The 18,349-nt window shown below is 46.7% G+C and overlaps 1 protein-coding gene across 2 annotated transcripts in view; it reads right to left on the reverse strand.

Moving 5' to 3' along the window:
- DCC (DCC netrin 1 receptor) overlaps positions 1 to 18,349 on the reverse strand; it is a 612,108-nt gene that overhangs the window by 154,010 nt on the left and 439,749 nt on the right. For both annotated transcript variants that reach the window (XM_074932358.1, XM_074932359.1), the window contains exons 10-11: positions 4,677 to 4,825; positions 2,759 to 2,897 (exon numbers count right to left, since the gene is read on the reverse strand). In XM_074932358.1, the coding sequence (XP_074788459.1) occupies positions 2,759 to 2,897; positions 4,677 to 4,825 (288 nt within the window). The remainder of the gene's footprint in view (positions 1 to 2,758; positions 2,898 to 4,676; positions 4,826 to 18,349) is intronic.

The following is an 18,349-nucleotide window of genomic DNA, read 5'->3' on the forward strand; positions in this document are numbered from 1 at the left end:
TCCCCACAGCCCTGGCCTCCTCCTCGTCACCCTTCAAGGGGTTTATTTTAGAGGCTCCCAATAGCTCTCTTCTAGCGTCCTTCATGGAGGTGCTTATTTATTACTGAATTAAACTTAGACTCACAGACTGGTTTGGGTTGGAAGGGACCTTAAAGATCACCCAGTGCCACCCCCTGCCCCGGGCAGGGCCACCTTCCACCAGCCCAGGTTGCCCAAAGCCCCGTCCAGCCTGGCCTTGAACCCTGCCAGGGAGGGGGCAGCCACAGCTTCTCTGAGCAGCCTGTGCCAGGGCCTCACCCCCCTCACAGGGAACAATTTCTGCCTTAGGTCTCATCTAAATCTCCCCTCTGTCAGTTTAAAACTGTTCTCCCTCATCCTGTCCCTACCCTCTGATGATGAGTCCCTCCCCCCTTTCCCTCAGCCCCTTTCAGCCCTGGGGGGCCGCTCTAAGGTCTCCCCGGAGCCTTCTCTCCTCCAGCTGAACCCCCCAACTCTCCCAGCCTGTCCTCACAGGGGGGCTCCAGCCCCCCCAGCATCTCCCTGGCCTCCTCTGGCCCCGCTCCAGCAGGTCCGTGTCCTTCTGCTGTTGGTGCCCCAGAGCTGGACCCAGCCCTGCAGGGGGGTCTCCCAGAGCGGAGCAGAGGGGAGAATCCCCCCCTGGCCCTGTGCCCCCCCTGCTCTGGGTGCAGCCCAGCACACGGGGCCTTTCTGGGCTGTGAGCCCACATTGTTGGCTCATAGTTTTCCACCCCCCAACCCCCCCAAGTCCTTCTCCTGGGGGCTGCTCTCCATCCCCTCCTCGCCCAGCCTGGATCTGTGCTGGGCATCGCCCCGACCCACGGGCAGGACCTTGCCCTTGGCCTTGTTGCACTCCAGGAGGTTTGCCCGTCCCCCCTCTCCAGCCTGTCCATGTCCCTCGGGATGGATCCTTCCCTCAGCGTGTCACCGCCCCACACAGCTCGGGGTCGGCGGGAACTTGCTGAGGTGCCTCGATCCCACTGCCCACGGCCCCAACAAAGACGTTCAACAGCGCCGGTCCCAGCCCCGGCCCCTGAGGACAACGCTCAGCCTTTTTAAAATGAAAGCACTGCTCCCTTTCAGACCATACTGCCTCCAGTGCTTCTCCTCCCAGAGGTCAAGGAGACCTGGGGGGGGGGGCCCTGCAGACCACAGGATAATTTTGGGTGGCATCAACCCCACCGGGAGCAGGCAGAGGTGAGATAGGAGCATCCCTCCCATGGGAGATACCACCAACACACTCATGACCCACAGAAGCGCTTTAGGCTGTAGATAAACTAAAAAAATACAAGATCTTCTCCAGTCCATGACACTCCCTTTGCTGATTTTCTCTAGGATTTATAAAGCTTCTACTCAAGCTGCCCAGAAATTGATATTTTTGGTTGATCATATTGTAGCATTCAACTGGGTTACCAGACAGAAAACTGCCATTCTCACCCTCATACAAAATTTTCAGCTGTTTTGGATGGAACAACAAAGGAGAGTTATAAACTTTGTGATAAAATTAGATAAATATCTGTATATATAAAGGGATAAATCGCAAGCCAGCCTTGTTCTCCATTCATTTTTTTTCCTCTCGCATCAATCTACAGTAGGGAAAGGAACAACTGGGAAATTTTTATGTGACTGAGGTGCGTGCCAGGCACTGTTTCCAAACATGCTCATTAATACAGGTTGTCTCCTACACTTCTGAGGACAGAACAGCCCAGCAAGTTTAACACACCTATAGCCGAAGTCCACGGTAACCTATTTCTTGCCTAGTCCTTGATTTTATACTCTCATGTAACAATAAACATTTTTTTTTTTTTTTTGCCCCCCATGAAATTGACCTTAAATTAACAATGCAAACTCAGGCCAGGGCCACCCAAACTCCCACACCTTGCTTTATTAGCATGAATGAAAAGGCAGCTGTCTGCATTTTGATCAGAAGGAAAACGAACTGTTTATAAATCTCATTTTTTAACGCTTAGTTGACACCTCTTATGTCATCTTTAAGCAAAATGTTGGTACCAAAAAAGACCCTCTGGTTGTGAGGCTGCCTGAAGCCTGGCCTTGGTCTGGCTTCTGCTTTATGAACCCTCGTCATCCCCACTGAAAGAATTTTTCCTTCATTTTTTATGCTTTTACACTTTTGGAGCCCAAATGACTCCAATGAAGTTATTCCTGGTTTTGCCAGGTGTGGGGATCAGGCTCGATGATTTCAAGAGGACTCAGGCGTGCGGAAGTTTTGTGATATCAGACACAACTAAGTGCTTCTGAATGCAAAATAAAATACAATTTATTTCCCAGAGCTTGCGAACCACAGGAGCACGGCGTGAGCTCAGGGAAAGATGCTGGTGCAGCTGCTGTGCATTTGTTACCCCTGTGTCTAAAGCACGAGGAAAACCCAGGTAGTTGGCTCTTCGAATGAAGCTGTAATGAAATAGTGTCTGTTGAAAAGATGAAAGGATACACCTGTGCCCAAGTTAAAGAGAAAATAAAGAGAGAATCGGCTATCCTTATCACTAGACATAGGAATAATGAACCCAACCAATTATCCTCGGGGATGAACACCAGCTCAGAGGGTTCCACTGCAGGCAGCTACTGAATCTCTGATTTCTGTCCTGCACATTCAATAATTCCCTCGCTTTGTTGCTGCCTCTTCCAAAATACGGTGGGAGAAGACAAAAAAAAATAATCGGATGATGGTGACTGACAGCCTCAACCTGCCCAACCCCTAGGGCCCCTCCGTTCCCACTCACCATCCGACAGCGTGGTGACCGTCACGTCCTCGGTGGAGACTCCAGGGCCGTAGCGGTTGTAGGCGAGGAAGCGCAGGGTATACTCTGTGAACTTCTTCAGCCCCTCCAAGCGGTAGGAAAGCCCGTCCACTTCCATGTTCTAGCACACAGGGACGACAAACCAAGGGGAAAGGTGATCGCCAGCGCCACAGCCACGCTGAGGGATGAGTGGATTAGCGGTGAGCTTTGCACTCTTTGAGAAGTAGAGCTAAATCCTTGTTTAAGTTCATATAAAATACAACTTGTAACAGAGGGGCTTTTTGTGGCTCGGTTCTCGGTGCTTGTCAGCAGCCCTGACCATGGCTTTGGGGTAGAGGGGATTTCAGAGCCTCAGAGGTGGGTTTAGTTACTCAGGGCACAGGAGAAAACGGGGGTATGTTGGTGAAGCCAGTTCCTGCCACTCCATAGATACGTGATAGGGAAAGAAAAAAATAAAGGCAGAGCCATAGGGGAATTTTGGAGAAAAGAAAAAAGTAAAATAAAGCAAGAAGAGTAAAAATGGGGACGGTAGAAAAGTTCCTGTAAGTCTGCTGAAGCACCTGCCACAAGACCGTTGATGTCTGTGATTATCACGTGCTATCAGGTCAGAAAAGTGACATCTCCGCTTTCCTCCCTGCCCTATTCTTTGCTAAAAACTTCTCCACTCCACCCGCAGAGCTCGTTTCTGCTACTACTGCCACACTCCTATCAAATTCTGGTTAGTAAATGGCCTGTGGGAAGTGTCCGAGCAGTTTGCAACCCGTAGAAAGCTGTTTGTTTGCCACTGGAAAGCGTGTGCTCGCGGCAGAGTTAGGAGCGCAGTGAAGTGCGCAGCATCAACGCCAATTTTTGCTACGAGCATCCATCGGTCTGAAGAGGAACTGCAGCACTTCTAGCTTGGATTCGTATTATTTCATCCTCCCACCCGAACGAAGTTAAAAGGAGTAATTAAAAAAATAGATGTTCGACAAAGATCACGTCTAACAAATTGCCATTAAAATGTTGATGGTTTTGCATGATATAGAGGGGGAGTCTGAAGGGTCTTTAAGTGCTCTTTGGCGTTATTCTGAAATTTCAGCATAAAGCTGAGGAATGCTTAATGTAGAACAGGCTTCTGCCTTCACTTGCTACCTCCTGGACCCATTTTGTGCTGGTGTAAATTTATGTTGCTTGAGTTGCTCTTTTATCTTTGGCCTGTGCAAATTCACAGAATCATCTGGGTTGGAAAAGCCCTTGCAGCTTCTCCAGCCCCACCATGACCCTCCCCCTGACCGTTCCCAACTCCCCCAGATCCCTCAGTGCTGGCTCAGCCCGACTCTTCAACCCCTCCAGGGATCCCGGGGACTCCCCCCTGCCCTGGGCAGCCCATTCCAACGCCCAACAGCCCCTTCTGCACAGAAATCCTTCCTCAGAGCCAGCCTGACCCTGCCCTGGGCAGCTTGAGGCCATTCCCTCGGGGCCTGGCGCTGGGGCCTTGGCTCCAGAGACTCATCCCCCCTCTCTGCCCCCTCCTGGCAGGGAGTTGCAGAGGGCCAGGAGGTCTCCCCTCAGCCTCCTCTTCTCCAGACTGAACCCCCCCAGTTCCCCCAGCCGCTCCCCAGCAGACCTGTGCTCCAGACCCTGCCCCAGCTCCGTTGCCCTTCTCTGGCCACGCTCGAGTCATTCAATGGCCTTTTTGGGGTGAGGGGCCCAACACTGAACCCACTCACCGAGGGGCGGCCTCCCCAGTGCTGAGCCCAGGGCCCAGATCCCTTCCCTGTCCCAATATTTACATAACCTGGAGGATTAATCTGTGAAATCCCTCACTCTGAGCCTTTACGGTGCTCTAAAGTCCTGCAGATGCCCACACGAAAGATCTCCTTGTCACAGGGAGAGCAGAGCCGCTCTGGTCACCACTTACCTGCTCTCTCCCAGTCGCTGTCTCCGTACAGAAGAGCCTGTAGCCTTGAACGGGGCCGTTCGCGTAGGCAGGAGGATCCCAGGAGAGGAGAATCGAGGTAGGTGAGGTAGACACAGCCCGAAGGTTTTCCACCGGCCCGGGGACTTGCACTGCACAGAAAGAAAAGGATGGCGTGAAAAATCCCATTCCTGACATGTGGCACAACCCTCCGCGGGATGCACCGAACGCCTCAGAAAGTCCAGAGAAAATACAAAAAGGGTGATAAACCCGTGAAAAACAGACTGAAGAAAGACTATTTAGCGCAGACTTAGCGCCATGAATCCATGAAATACTAAAATGGATTGTTCCATCTAGGCTACTACAGTTGGATCTTTGGCTCAGAGGATGGATTTCATCTTAAAATGGAACTTCTGGGAAAGAATTCGCACAAATATCTATTTGCATGCCACAGATGCATTTACCTGGAGGTAGCAGGAAAGCGGAGACACGCAAATCTGATCATCCAAGACCGGTTCAAGCAAAGGACAATTCGTAAAACCTACAGGCAGACACCAACACGCCACCCGACACGGGCAAAGTCACCTTACGAAGACCTTGTAAGTGCCAGCTTAAAGCTGCCTTCCTTGTGCGTGTTTCTGTCCCAGCTCTGTATGTACCAGCTTAATGCTATTAAATTATAAATTGATTTGGTGCGCCGCAGCAGGCTTTGGTTTCTTTTCGCAGGCAATTAGCCTCTGTTAGCTTCTACTTACACTGTTTGCACATATTGTGCACATGTACCCGTTATCGCTATCTATTTCAACTCCTTTATGCATTACTCACTCTATTTTAGCTGTCTGAGGGATTGCAGATGATGGCTGAGAGCATTAAGGGCACGCTCTCATGAAGGAGGGAGCCTACAAAGGCTGGGCTTTAGGCTGGGATCCCTCCGTTTAGCAGCGGCAGGAGACTGCTCCTGCAAAGCCACCGAAATCTGGGAGCACGGAGGGAGATGATGGATTTCATACAATCACTGACTGGTTGGGGTTGGAAGGGATCAGAAAGATCATCTAGATCCAACTCCCCTGCCCCGGGCAGGGCCACCTTCCACCAGCCCAGGTTGCCCAAAGCCCCGTCCAACCTGGCCTTGAACCCTGCCAGGGAGGGGGCAGCCACAGCTGCTCTGGGCAGCCTGTGCCAGGGCCTCACCCCCCTCACAGGGAACAATTTCTGCCTTATATCTAACCTCGATCTCCCCTCTGCCAGTTTAAAACCGTTACCCCTCGTCCTGTCCCTCCCCCCAATGATGAGTGTCCCCCCCCTTTCCCGCAGCCCCTTTCAGCCCTGGGGGGCCGCTCTAAGGTCTCCCCGGAGCCTTCTCTCCTCCAGCTGAACCCCCCAACTCTCCCAGCCTGTCCTCATGATTCAGTCGAAGACATCACACAGCTCCTCACATCAAGCCCCGCGTGACTGGGCTGGTCTCAGAGCTGACCTGCTTTGAGCAAGGGCTGGCCCAGAGACCTCTCATCATGTGCAAGCCCTGATTTGCACTTAGAAGTTAGGCCTCGCTCGTATAAGCTCCAATATTTATACGTAGCCCCAGTTCTGCTCTGAAATAATATTCCTGTGTTTGCGCGGTGCTCAGCACTGACAGAAATTGCAGGGCTGTAACAAGCTCATCTTCTAAATCAAATCAAGGCAATAAAAGTGTTAAAAGACGCCATCCTTGAAACTGCTATCTGGTTTGATTAGTTCTGAAAATACGGTGCTTTGCAATAGGTTTGGGCTTTAAGCAGAGATCATTTGAAATGCAAAATTGAGATTGCCTTGACACCAGATCACGCTGGTGGGTGAAGAAGCCCAGAACTCCCCCTCAAACGACAAGGCAAAACCAATCCCTTTTAATTGTTAAAGGAGCCACACGAAGTCACCTTTTGTTATAGCGACTGTATCTTCAAGTGCTCCCATTTCACCCTGAATGCAAATTATCGCACATCAACTCCATCAGGCTTTTGGATGTCAGCTTAAATCACTTATTAAAACAAGAGAGCTAAAAAAGCTTCATAAACTCCGATCGCTACCGGCGGTACCAGAAAATCACTCCCTGCATGTCTCTGCTGGACCTGACCCCAGCGACGACTGATGTTGGGAGATGAGGCTATGTGGAGTTTATCTCTACCTTCATCTCAAACTCAAGTAAAATTGGCAGGAAAAAAAAAAAAAAAAAAAAAAAGAAAAAGAAATATAATTGTGGCAAAAAGGTCAAGCGGAAGGTTATTTCTGAAAATCTTCAACACCAAATAGCACCTTTTTATTTTCAATAGGGAGTGTGCTGCGGCATAAAACAAACTCACTCGCTATTGTGCAGCCGGCAGATAACAGAATTACAGCTCTGAGAACAGGCTTTCTGCAAAGTTACATCCCCATTACAAGGCAGTTTCACACTAAGAGCTCTCTTTTGTAAATCTGGACTGGTGCCGGTGCGCGGCGATAGCCGGGGAACGCCTGACCCCGCTCTCCCTGGATCCATCCCTCTCCCACAGAACGGGGATGGCAGGGCCGGGCACCCAGGATGTCACCAACAAAAATCCCTGAGAGCCTTTCATCACAATTAATTTCAAGTTTAGACGCAGCGTAGATGCATTTAATATATTTTTATTTCCCTCGCCCAGCGTTCCTTCTCACGCTATTTCAATATTTCTGACAGGAACTCTAATGTGCTTAAGGTCTTTGTATTTGCAGCACACACAAAGCATTTAATAATCTCTCCTGATCCTTTCTGTCAAATAATAATCTCGTGAAAATTGGCATTAAGTTTTAAATCTTTCCCTAAATTCTTCTTCTTTTTTTTTTTTTTTTTTTCTAAATAGCGGAGAGGCCCGCAAACTGCTTTACATTCCATTAAAACCAGACATTAAATCATGTTGCTTCGAAAGTCAGCCTTTCACAACTAACAGCATCCTTTCTCTAAGAAAAAAGGATAAAGGAAAGCGGGCAGGCAGATGACTGATGCATTTTCCTTTACCATGGGCTCCAGATAATGCTTCAATATATTCAAAAAAATCCCCCTTCCTCTGAGAATGTCCTTCCACTCCCATAAAAGATTAGTTCGGCGCCTCAGACTGTTTCATAAATACAAGCTCCAACAACTGCTTGCAAAGAGTTTGATGTTTCTCTCACAACTGCCAGTCTGGGGGTTATTTGGTGGAATTACTCACATTCAGTGGCAGTAAAAAGCAATCAGGTCCAAAGCCAGAAACGGTCGAATGCTTTGCTTTTTTTTTTTTTTTTTCCTTACGATGCTGATTTTAGAAATAGGCGTTAACTTCCTTTCTGTTGTTGCTAACGGGAGCTGCCAGCGTGGCTGATCTTGAAAAAATAGCTGTACCCACACCGTGCTGTAAGAACGTGCCTTGCGCTGCCCCAAAACCCCAATTCCTGGGGCTGAAGGCTGATACTCCCCGTCAACACCTGACACACACCTCGATTTCACGTCTATATTCTTGCAGAATTAAGTACCTGAGTTCCTAACTTATTCCCCGCAGAGCAGTACTGTTGCGTTTCCAATCTGAGCTGGGCCCAAAGAGGTCTGCCCTCCACATAAAAAGGTATATTTTGCTTTTCATCTTCCAGCAGCTCTCAAATTTTATGGAATATAGGCTATTTTTGGAGCTAACCTCCTGCCACCAGCCCGTATAAACCCCGCGAGGTCACGTGCAGTTGGCCATAAGTGAAGTGCCTCCAGAAACCATCCCATAACGGTCAGGGTGAGGTTCATGGTTGGACTGGATGATCTTCTAAGGTCTTTTCCAACCGAGATGATTCTATGATTCTGTAACTCATTCCCTATCTCCATCTTACAAAGCAGAGGTGCAAATCCACGTCCTGTCCCGGCTGCTGATCCACCACCCAAATGGGACAAGCCGGGAGCTTCTGGCAGGAGAAACAACCCCCAGAGCACAAGTTGGGTCAATGCAGCTTGACTTTGGGGTCAGCAGACCCGGAGGAGCTCAGCAGGAGAGATTCACAGCTTGAACTGGGCAACAGCTGATGAGACCCGGTCGCTTGTAGGGTATGAGGGCTTTAAGACCTCTAGTAACCCTACAAGTTTGAGTTGGTGTAGGAGAAGGAAAGGCAGATGTCTCTGCATTTCCTTATCGAGAGTATTGACCCCACTTGTATTCAACTGCATAAAACCAGATGTCCACGTGGTCAACTTTTTGTCAAAACGTGCAGGAACACAGTTTCTACTCTCACGAGCCTTCACTGTTCTTGCGCAGAGATTTCCTCTTCGCTACCGTTCAGTTAAACTTCTGATAATAATAGTTAATAAGATACAAGTGCCTAAAATAGGAATGCAGGCACCTACATCAGAAATTGCTTGGCAACTGCCTAAACATGCGAAATCCCTCTCTCAAATCTGACATTTTCGTAAGTTCCTGAAGCTCTGCCTTCCGCACCTCGGGCCACCCCGCCTGTGCCAGTAGGAACCTGGCTCGCAGCGAAGCCTCACTGGAGACCAGGAGGAGGAGTGCCTGAACTTGAGCACAGCTCTGGCACGTAATGAGTTAGTTAACCCAAAACCGTTGCCTTAAGCTCTATCACAAGACTTTTTTTTTTTTTTCAGGGGTCCTGCCGGGCTCCAGCCTTGGGCTCTAAGGTGTGGTGATGCACAATTTTGCACGGCAGCTTTGAGACAAGAAAGCGGAGCCCTAAACACCACCTGGAAGTTGAATGCTCAGACATGAGGTGAAAGGATCACGGTCTTACTTCTTTTCGCTCTCCTTCTGCTCCCAGGGGTCTTGACTTTTGCTGCCTGTAGCCCAAACCAGCCTCCTGCCTAATGGCCACTATATTTCTGCCCCGAGAGCGTGACGTTCAAGGCATTCATACTCTGAATCTTTTCAGGTAGAAGAAGGGATTAAAGCTTTGCATTAAACCTGCCCAGGAGAAGGCACGTACCGCCGAGCACACACCACCACCCTGCCTTCGTAAAGCAAGCAAACCCACTTATCCCCACTCAACTTTTTTAAAAAAATAAATATGCCTGTTAATGCCGAGTTAGGCCTCCAGCTCTGTGTCAGGGTAGCCATCTCCATCATGAAAGCTTCTTTTTTTCACAACGTTTTTCCTAGTGATTCATTCTGCTCTATAATGAGATGCAATGATTAAAATGTTCTTGTTATTACATTTCACTTCTCGTTTAAACAGCTGGTTCTGTGCTGATCTGCACTGAAAACATTTCAAACATAAAACATTTATGAAGCCACTCGCAGTTATTGATAATAGAGTGCATGCTTTGATTGCGCCTTTGATTTTTATTTTTTTTTTTCCTCCCCCCCCTTCATTCTCTGTAGTTAACAGCTTTAACGATATTTCATTAAAATCTGGTTCCATGTTCCACGGAAAGATGCAGCTTCAGAGAGCCTGCAGGCAGTGTAATTATTAACACAGCAAAACCTGTTTCCCCACACCGGACACGCTCTGAAAACGTGACAGTTGTTTGGCAGGACTGCTCCGGATGCCTCCAGTGCTAGCCACGAGAGCTGGCGTCGGAGTCGGCTTTGGGAAGGAGCTGTCATTTCTAGTTTCACAGAATCTTCTGGTTTTCATGAGTTCGCCCTTGAACTCTTCACGTGGTGCCCAGCTGCGCGCCACAGATGGATGCGTGAAATTAATATTCTGAGATTTGTTAAGGAACGTGGGGCCAGGGATGGTACCACCCAGTGATGGGATGGAGGGGGGTCAGCTCTGAACTCTGCAGTGAAGGGAAAGGGCCTCCTTGGAGCTGCCTTTTCTGGAGGAGGTTTGGAAATATCTCCTCCTCCACCCTCCTGCTGCGGAGGGGCAGAGGCTCCGAGGCTCAGGCAGGGAGCTCGGGGGGGCCTGTTCATCACCGGAGACCCCAAAAGTGCCAGCGGGGCACAATTCCACACCACAAATTCTAGAAAGTCTGGACCAAGAGGCAGGTGGGGGTACGGTGTTGTCTTCTCATCCTGGGATCCAGGGTCAGGACGCGTGGGAATGGCTCAGAGTTGCCTCAGGGGAGGTTCGGGCTGGACATTAGGAAGAATTTCTTCCCCAAGAGGGTGGTCAAACCCTAGAAAAAGCTTTTTCAAGAGGGGGTCAATGCTTCAGACCTGTCAGAGACATTTGGATAATGCCCTTAACAACACGCTTTAAATTTTGGGCAGCCCTGGAGGGGTCCGGAGTCGGACCAGATGATTGTTGTAGGTCCCTTCCAACTGGAAGAGCCTAGTCTATTCTATTCTTGCCAAATAAATCTGTGACCAGAAATGGATAAAACTGGAAGCAGAAGCAGCTCATCACCTATACGGATACTTCTCCAATAAAGAAACTTGAAAAAGTATCTTCAGTACCCAGCATTTTCACCGCCATGCTTATTTTGCCTGACTTTCAGACATTTCAGCACGTACCACAGGGCACAGTCCTAGGAGACAAACTGCTGTAACCAACCCGTTAGCCCTGCTACTAAACTCAGACAGAGCACAACATTTTAAATGGTTTCCTACTATTATTTTTACACTACTGACGGGCTGTATTTGCGGCAGGAAAGCCACGAGACTAAGGACGGAGGAAGAAGTAGTCTTGCAACAATTTGCACTAGGGAGAAAATCTCTCCGTAAATCAAAATTTATTAAGATTTCGCTAATGTCAATAAGCTATTTGAAAGTAAAGACGGGGTGCAAACACGACCGCTAAAATAACGCCATCAGCAAAGAAATAGCCTGCAGTTAGTGAGATAAAATCATTTGGAAAACAGGTTTTTGTTACAAAATCCATCTGCTTCTGGGTGTCCAAACATGCCCTGCATTTGTTTGAGGGCTGAAAAATGGAAAGGAAAACCTTTCTGAATGGAAGAGCATTTACAACGGCTGGAGACCCTGCTATGCACTTACGGGAAATGATAGCATCCGCAGAACTAAAAAGCAACTCTTACTGCCTTCAACAGGGACAGAAATTCAACCTTTTATTTGGAGAAACAGTGCACAGAAAGACGGGTTACAGCAATCCTGGCTCTGGCTCAGACTTCCAGAGGGAGCTTGGATAAATAATTTAATGCTTTTATGCTTCAATTTCCTTCCCATAAAATGGCATAATAATATATCTCCTACCCATTCTTTATCTTACCTATTTATATTGCAAGATTTCTGGGGCAGGAAGAAAGGTCCAGATAAAACAAAGATGAATGCATGTCAAAGGGAACCGAGAGAGAATTTCAATGCCGACATCCAAAGCTATTTTAGAAATGCTTGGCAGTAGCCTGTCTTATAGAACATCTTCTCTTCGACCTTCCCCTTCTCACGGAGTTCCTCAGCGGTTACGGCGGAGCAGCTCGTACCCTGCCAACCCCCGGTGAGGCAGGATGATGGCAGCAGCACCCGTGTTTGTGGTGGGAGCTGAGCAGGATGGTTAATCAAACACCTCTGTGACAAAGCGATGGGCTCCAATGTCCCCCAGAGACCATCGATATGGAACGGGCCAATGGACTGACCTCAGTTGTTTAAATGATTTGGCACTTCCAAACATATTCGACTGGAGTACATCCTTTGCTCAACTGCAGAAGTTCAAGAGTCTGTCTTCTGTCTCAGGTTTAGTCCCTCCAATTAAATTTCTAGGAATCATAGCACAAATGGCCTCGATCATAATTAAAGTCTCTAGACAGGGCTGTCCTACAAATAAAACCTATAGCGATAACCTCCATTAAATTTGTAGAAATCAAAGCACAAATGACCTCAATTATAATTTAAGCCTCTAGACACGACTGTCCTATAAATAAACCCTAACGAGATAGACCAAAAGGTTTGAGAAGAGCGTTGTATCACCCCGTTCAGTAAAATGTGGTGGCATTGGATCAGCTGGAGGCACCGAGCAGGTCTCTTCCCAGTGCCCAAACTAGGCTCAGAGAAGTTTATTTCATTTCCAGCTCATTACCAGTGCCCCAAATCACTATTGTTTTAGGAAAGCTGGAGGGAGACAAACGCATCCCCGGTGGTCTGCGGCTCGGCAGAGATTTTTGGATGAATCTCAGCAAAGGGATGTTCTTGCCCAGTGAAATATCAGAGAGAGCCAAAGCTAACTGCCAGGCCTGGCTGGTGAAACACCACCCTGAGTCTCACCACCAATGAGAGGAAAGGACGGTGACGTCAAAATGCCCCACCCGAGGGATGAAAGGATGGAGGAAACAGACCCTGGTGCAGAAGAGCGTCCAACTGTATTTCACACTGGTAAGGTGCCACCTTCATCCCTGTCAAAGGTCTCCCGTGCTTACCCGTACCCCTGGCCTGCCCGTGGGGTAAATCCTACCCCAAGGAGGGGTGCTGAGCTCTGTCTGTCTGTCCTACACCACTCCTGGCCATGGCGGGGGGGGACCCAGGCAATGCCTCCGCATTGCCACTCGCATCAGGGACCTCTAAATATGGAGATTTCATGCAAATGGTGCAACGCCTTGATTTGCATAGTTGATTAAGATATGCTCATCTGTTCTGCTTTTTATTTTTTATTTTTTTTTTTTCCAGATAAAAGTGGCTTTAATTTTCCGCTCCTTCGCGGCAAGTCAGTCAAAGCAAAGTATTTTCCTCGGCATAATGGTGCCTTTGCATCTCAGCAAACCTGGAGCAGAATGACAACATCCTTCTAGCCAGCGAAGCTTATTATTTATAAAGAGCAATGATTAGGTTGACAAGCACTGAATTCTTCATATCAACCACCTCCATGAAGCACTAAAAGGCAAGAGCGTGTGGCGCAGACAAACCCTCAGCGATGGAAAATCCTTCTTCTCATTTAGAGCATTTGGAATATTTTCACTGAAGCAGATGATTTCTGGTAAACATGGTCTTCAGAGACATCAAAACATTTGGAAAAAATAACGACTCTTTTTGCTTCACAAGAAAAACGAAGCAAAGTAATTCCGTAATGCTGAAACATCCAGTAATGACATTTTCAAACCAAAAGCAAAGACATTTTGAAACCAAAATATTTCTTTTCTGAATAATTTTGAAAGCACTTGCCCTGATTTTGGTGTAAGTTCTTCACAAGTTTTACATACTGGAGGACAGAATGAAATATATTGTTTGCCTAAAGCAAAAAAAAAAAAAAAAATAAAAGGAAAGAAATCAAGAATTGTTTTCACGGTACTTCAAAACACAATGTAAAATATGAGCCTCCGGCATCACAACTTCCTGTGAACCCCAAACTTCTGGTCCTTGCCCTATTCTCACTATCCTTAATCTATATTTTAAGAGTCTGATGAATAACACAACAGAGGATTGGTTTTTTTTGTTGAAAAGAAATGTTTTTAATAAAAAATACTGTCATTATTCTTTCTCAAGTAAATTTTAAGGGCGTGAAAAATGGGCAGAGACTATGGTGAGGAGGGGAGATCTGTTAAGAAAAAAAAAAAATTTAACAGTATTTAAAATCGCTGGGAAATATCCGTAGGATGCTGGAGAGAGAGAAAAGGTGGTTCTCCGCGGCGGGATGTGCAGCGGGATGTCTGTCAGACCAAGGCTTAGCAGACGGGAGGAGGAGGAGGAGGAGGAAGAGGAGGAAGATCCCCTGCAGGTCATAGGGCAGCTGCGGGATGGAGGCAGCAAGACCGTGCTGAGAACGAGGGCTACGACCAAGCAGGGAGTTTGTAGTGGAAAACGGGACTAGATCTTCCTCAGCATCTCACTCACCCACCTCCTCTGGATCCCCAGGAAATAAACGACAACTTTTTTCACTGCTTTTGTTGTTTCTCTCACCGAGGATGTTGGGACACCCAGAGACCTCTGACAGAACATCTCAAAACCTCTCAGGAATGATGAAGGTCAGAGCTAATTTCAAACCTCCTCAACCAAAGGATTTTTTGTTTGGTTGGTTGGTTGTTTTTTTTTAAATTTTCTTTTCCAGAAGGTATAAAAGGACGAGTATGGGTCTCAGATGAGAAAATCTTTCCGGTAAGTGACAATCTCAATAATGAGAAGGAAAATGACACTTGAGCCCGGCGCTGATTCGCCGTGTGTTGGATGTACTGACAATTCTTCTCAAAGCATGAAGCCACGGAGATACTGTAGGAAGGATTCAAGGTGTACACCCGATCCAGCACGTATTCCTCATCTGCTGGGTTTCCTCCTCTATACCACAGAGGACACCAAGACTTAAGAAGGTCCCATGAAGAGGATGGAAAGGCTTTGAATTCAGTTTTAATTACAGTATATCGTATAGCAATGCAACTTTCTAATCAGACTGACGCTTTTCAAAGGAGGCGGAAGAGCTGGGCAGAACTGAAAAAAAAAAAAAAAATCAAGCAAATAAACCCCCCAAAAGTAAAGATTTTGATTGCATTATTTCAGTTAATTAAGATGAGTGATGAGCAGCAAGCAATTTGCGGTGCTTGATACTGAACCCAAGACAATTTGAAAATTAACAGTTTAGCTTTCCGGGTTTGATTTGGTTTTCGCTTTTCACTCTTAGTCTACCAAAGGGGTAACAAATTCTCCAAATTAGCCGAACCTGCCCTTCTAACTCACAGAAAATAAGGGCTCGGATGATGTCTTCAGAGGATTAAGATTCCATCACTGTTGTACCCATTTTTAGAAACAGAGAGATGATGATGTACAGGAATGAAACGCCTTGCTCAGTGGCGCTGCATGAGCCAGCTGGAAACGTCACCTTCAGAGAACTTCTGGAGTTAGAACCATCGATTAGTAAGAATTAAAGAAGTATTTCATCAAGTCCTCTTCCAGCTTCAGAGGCTGAAAGCGAGATACAGGGTAGAAACTCACTCAGTGACCAAGACTGGAAAGGTGGAAATTTTTCAACTAACTTTAAGAATTTGATCGTGGTGGGTTTTACAGAAATACTGGAAGAACAAGCTTAGCTGGTCACTTATTCTGCTGCTTAAACAAGAGGTGAGAATCAATTTAAGCCTCAAGACATGCAGAATATTCTCCTCTCCTCTGCAACTTTTTTCCGAAGTCTCTAGGAAGCAGTGCAACATAAACTTTCATCTTCCTCCTATTTAATCCCTCCTTGTTGTCAATGGCTTTTACAAAGGTCTTAATCAGCCTCCCCGTGATGCACAGGGAACCACATATTCATCAGGTGAGTGCAGATGGAGTCACTGAACCTGGCTTAAGGTAGACCTGCATTTTGTTCTGCAAGAGAAACGATAAATTCAATGGGAAATTGAATGGGGGAAAAAAAAAAAAAAAAAAAAAAAGAGGCAACGGAACTAAAGCTAGCCAGAATCTGAAGAATAAAGCAGCATGAGGTGATCTTTAATCTCAATTATCAATGCTAACAGCCTCTATTAACTAGCCCTGACTCTTGTTTAAATGTATCTAAAAAGCCAAATCTGACCCGGCCACCCCCATGGCACGTACAGACCCAGCCCCGACGTGGCAGAGGCGGCCGGGGAGAGCGGGAGCTGCAAACAGGGAATTAAACATGCTGTAAAAACCAACCCACGGGAAACAAAAGGCAAAATTTATCCTATGGATGAGTCCACGACATCTGAATCCGTATTTTCTGTTGCCCAAGAGAATGTTAAGGATACCAGGGGGAAGGCGTTACCCGTGTTGGGGACAACCAATGTCCTAATGACCAGGCTTGAGCAAAACCTCACCCTGTCCCTGCAGCAACCTCCTACAAAGTGAAGCACCTGCCAGGAGTTGAGACTGAAGCAACTCTTCTCCCTCAAGAAAAAGAAAAAAAAAACCAAAACCCTCTTAAAAAAAAAAAAAAACAACAAAAAACAACAACAACAAAAAAAAATGGCCGGGAAGCTAAAATCAGGAAAAAACCACAGAAAAAACACACATCGCCATCTTTTCCTTTAGGTCTGCCCAACTTTTAGAAAGGGAGATACGTTCCATTAAAATTTGAAGCAATTGAACACCCCACCCCCCCCTCCAATGCTTCACATAAATTACTCATAAAATTAAAGAACCGTGCAACAATGGCATAAAGTTACCCCAGGGTGTAGTTTACTGAGCCATTATGGAAGAATACACACAAATGAGGAGGGTATTAATGACTTCACAGAACACATTTATCAGTAGTGCTTCAGCCTTTCCGCAAACGACAAGAAAAATTCCCTACCAAGGCACTACACCGGAGATACCTACGTTTCTGCCTGTCCCAGCTCTTTCATATATCGATAAATACATAAAATATATAAATAAATTTATATTTTTATATATTTTTATATAAATATATAAATACCCCTGCACCTCACAAACCAGCCACTGCCCAAAACCAAAGCAGCCAATTCATTATTCAGGGGATTTTTTTTCTTGGTACACACAAAATTGGGCAGCGTGAGGATGCACACTCAGACCAAGGCTTTTTTTTAAAAAAAAAAACCCCAAACTTTACAATAATAAAAGGAATGTTTTTGTAAACTGATGGATGGAAAGCAGGAGTCCCCCGTTCCTCACTGTGACAGCTGATACAGGATGGCTTGCAGCAGAGAAAGTTCCCCACAGAGCCCATGGCCTCTGTAGATCTGTTAAAAAAAATTATTTTTTGTGACCTCAGTATATGATAGAAAGGAAAATCCCTGCCGTGACGGATCTCGTTTAAGCAGCACAGACCTGTGTACCTGGGCATCAGGAAGGAGACAGGAAAAGTCAGAGACTCAACAAATAGCCCAGGTTGGATGGGACCTTGGAAGATCATGTGGTCCAACCTTCCAACCACATCACTTATTTATAATCTGAGGCTGGAGGATCCAGGAGGTTTCAACGACAGACACTTGGCTCCAGGTCTCAAACACAAGCTCAGGTTTTTCTCCGCCCACATCCGTGGCTGTTTTGTCCTGGAGAAAGGGGTTTCTCAGCTCTCTGGTTCCCAAAACCTGCTCAAACCCATCTTGGTGGGAGGTTTTATAGGTCACCTGCTCAAACTCATCTCATGGCTCTCACCTCAGCATGACCCTGGCTATCGTCAGATCATTTAACATCTGTTTCTAGTGACGCCGTTATCATCCTTGTGACTGAAACTGGTACCCAGAAGAGCTGAGTAGGGAGCAAAGGTGACACTAGTGCCCTCTGAACTACCCAGCACCCACCAGCGGCAAGGTCTGGCCCTGCCTGGGGACCTTCACCAGCCCCAGGGGGTGACAATGTGACACCACCTCTGCAGTGGTGGCTAAACTGGATGGGTTTGAGATGAGTCTTCAGAAAATTCGATTACTCCAGCACGTGTTTATTCTGCACACTTAATTTGCCCAGCTCAACATATATGGAACTGATTACTGCTTGACAAAATTGTCATCTCTGTGGGCTTTAAAGACATCCCCACCTTCCCCCGCTTTTTCATGGGAAATTTCATTGCATTAATTTTAATGGCCTTTTAATTTTCTATGCGGTTTTGACATTTGTATAAGAAATGTATGTTTGAAGAGATGGCAGCTGAAATCTTGCCTATGTGTTTTTAACATTTCCCGTGCAATAACGTCAAAGAATATTGTCTCCTCTGAAAAACTCGTAGGAAAAAAACCCAACAAAACAACAAAACAAAACAAACCACACCACCAAACCCCCCAAAAACTTTAAGAGCTTCTGCTGCAATTGCTTTAATAAAATATTGATGGTCGTTTGTGCTGCTGGTTGTCTTGGCAAGAAAACTCAGGTGCAGCCAGTCAGAGATAAAATAAAAACAAAATTACAAAGGGACTGATTTCT

Source organism: Athene noctua, chromosome Z (assembly GCF_965140245.1).
Source record: "Athene noctua chromosome Z, bAthNoc1.hap1.1, whole genome shotgun sequence".
NCBI lineage: Eukaryota > Metazoa > Chordata > Aves > Strigiformes > Strigidae > Athene > Athene noctua.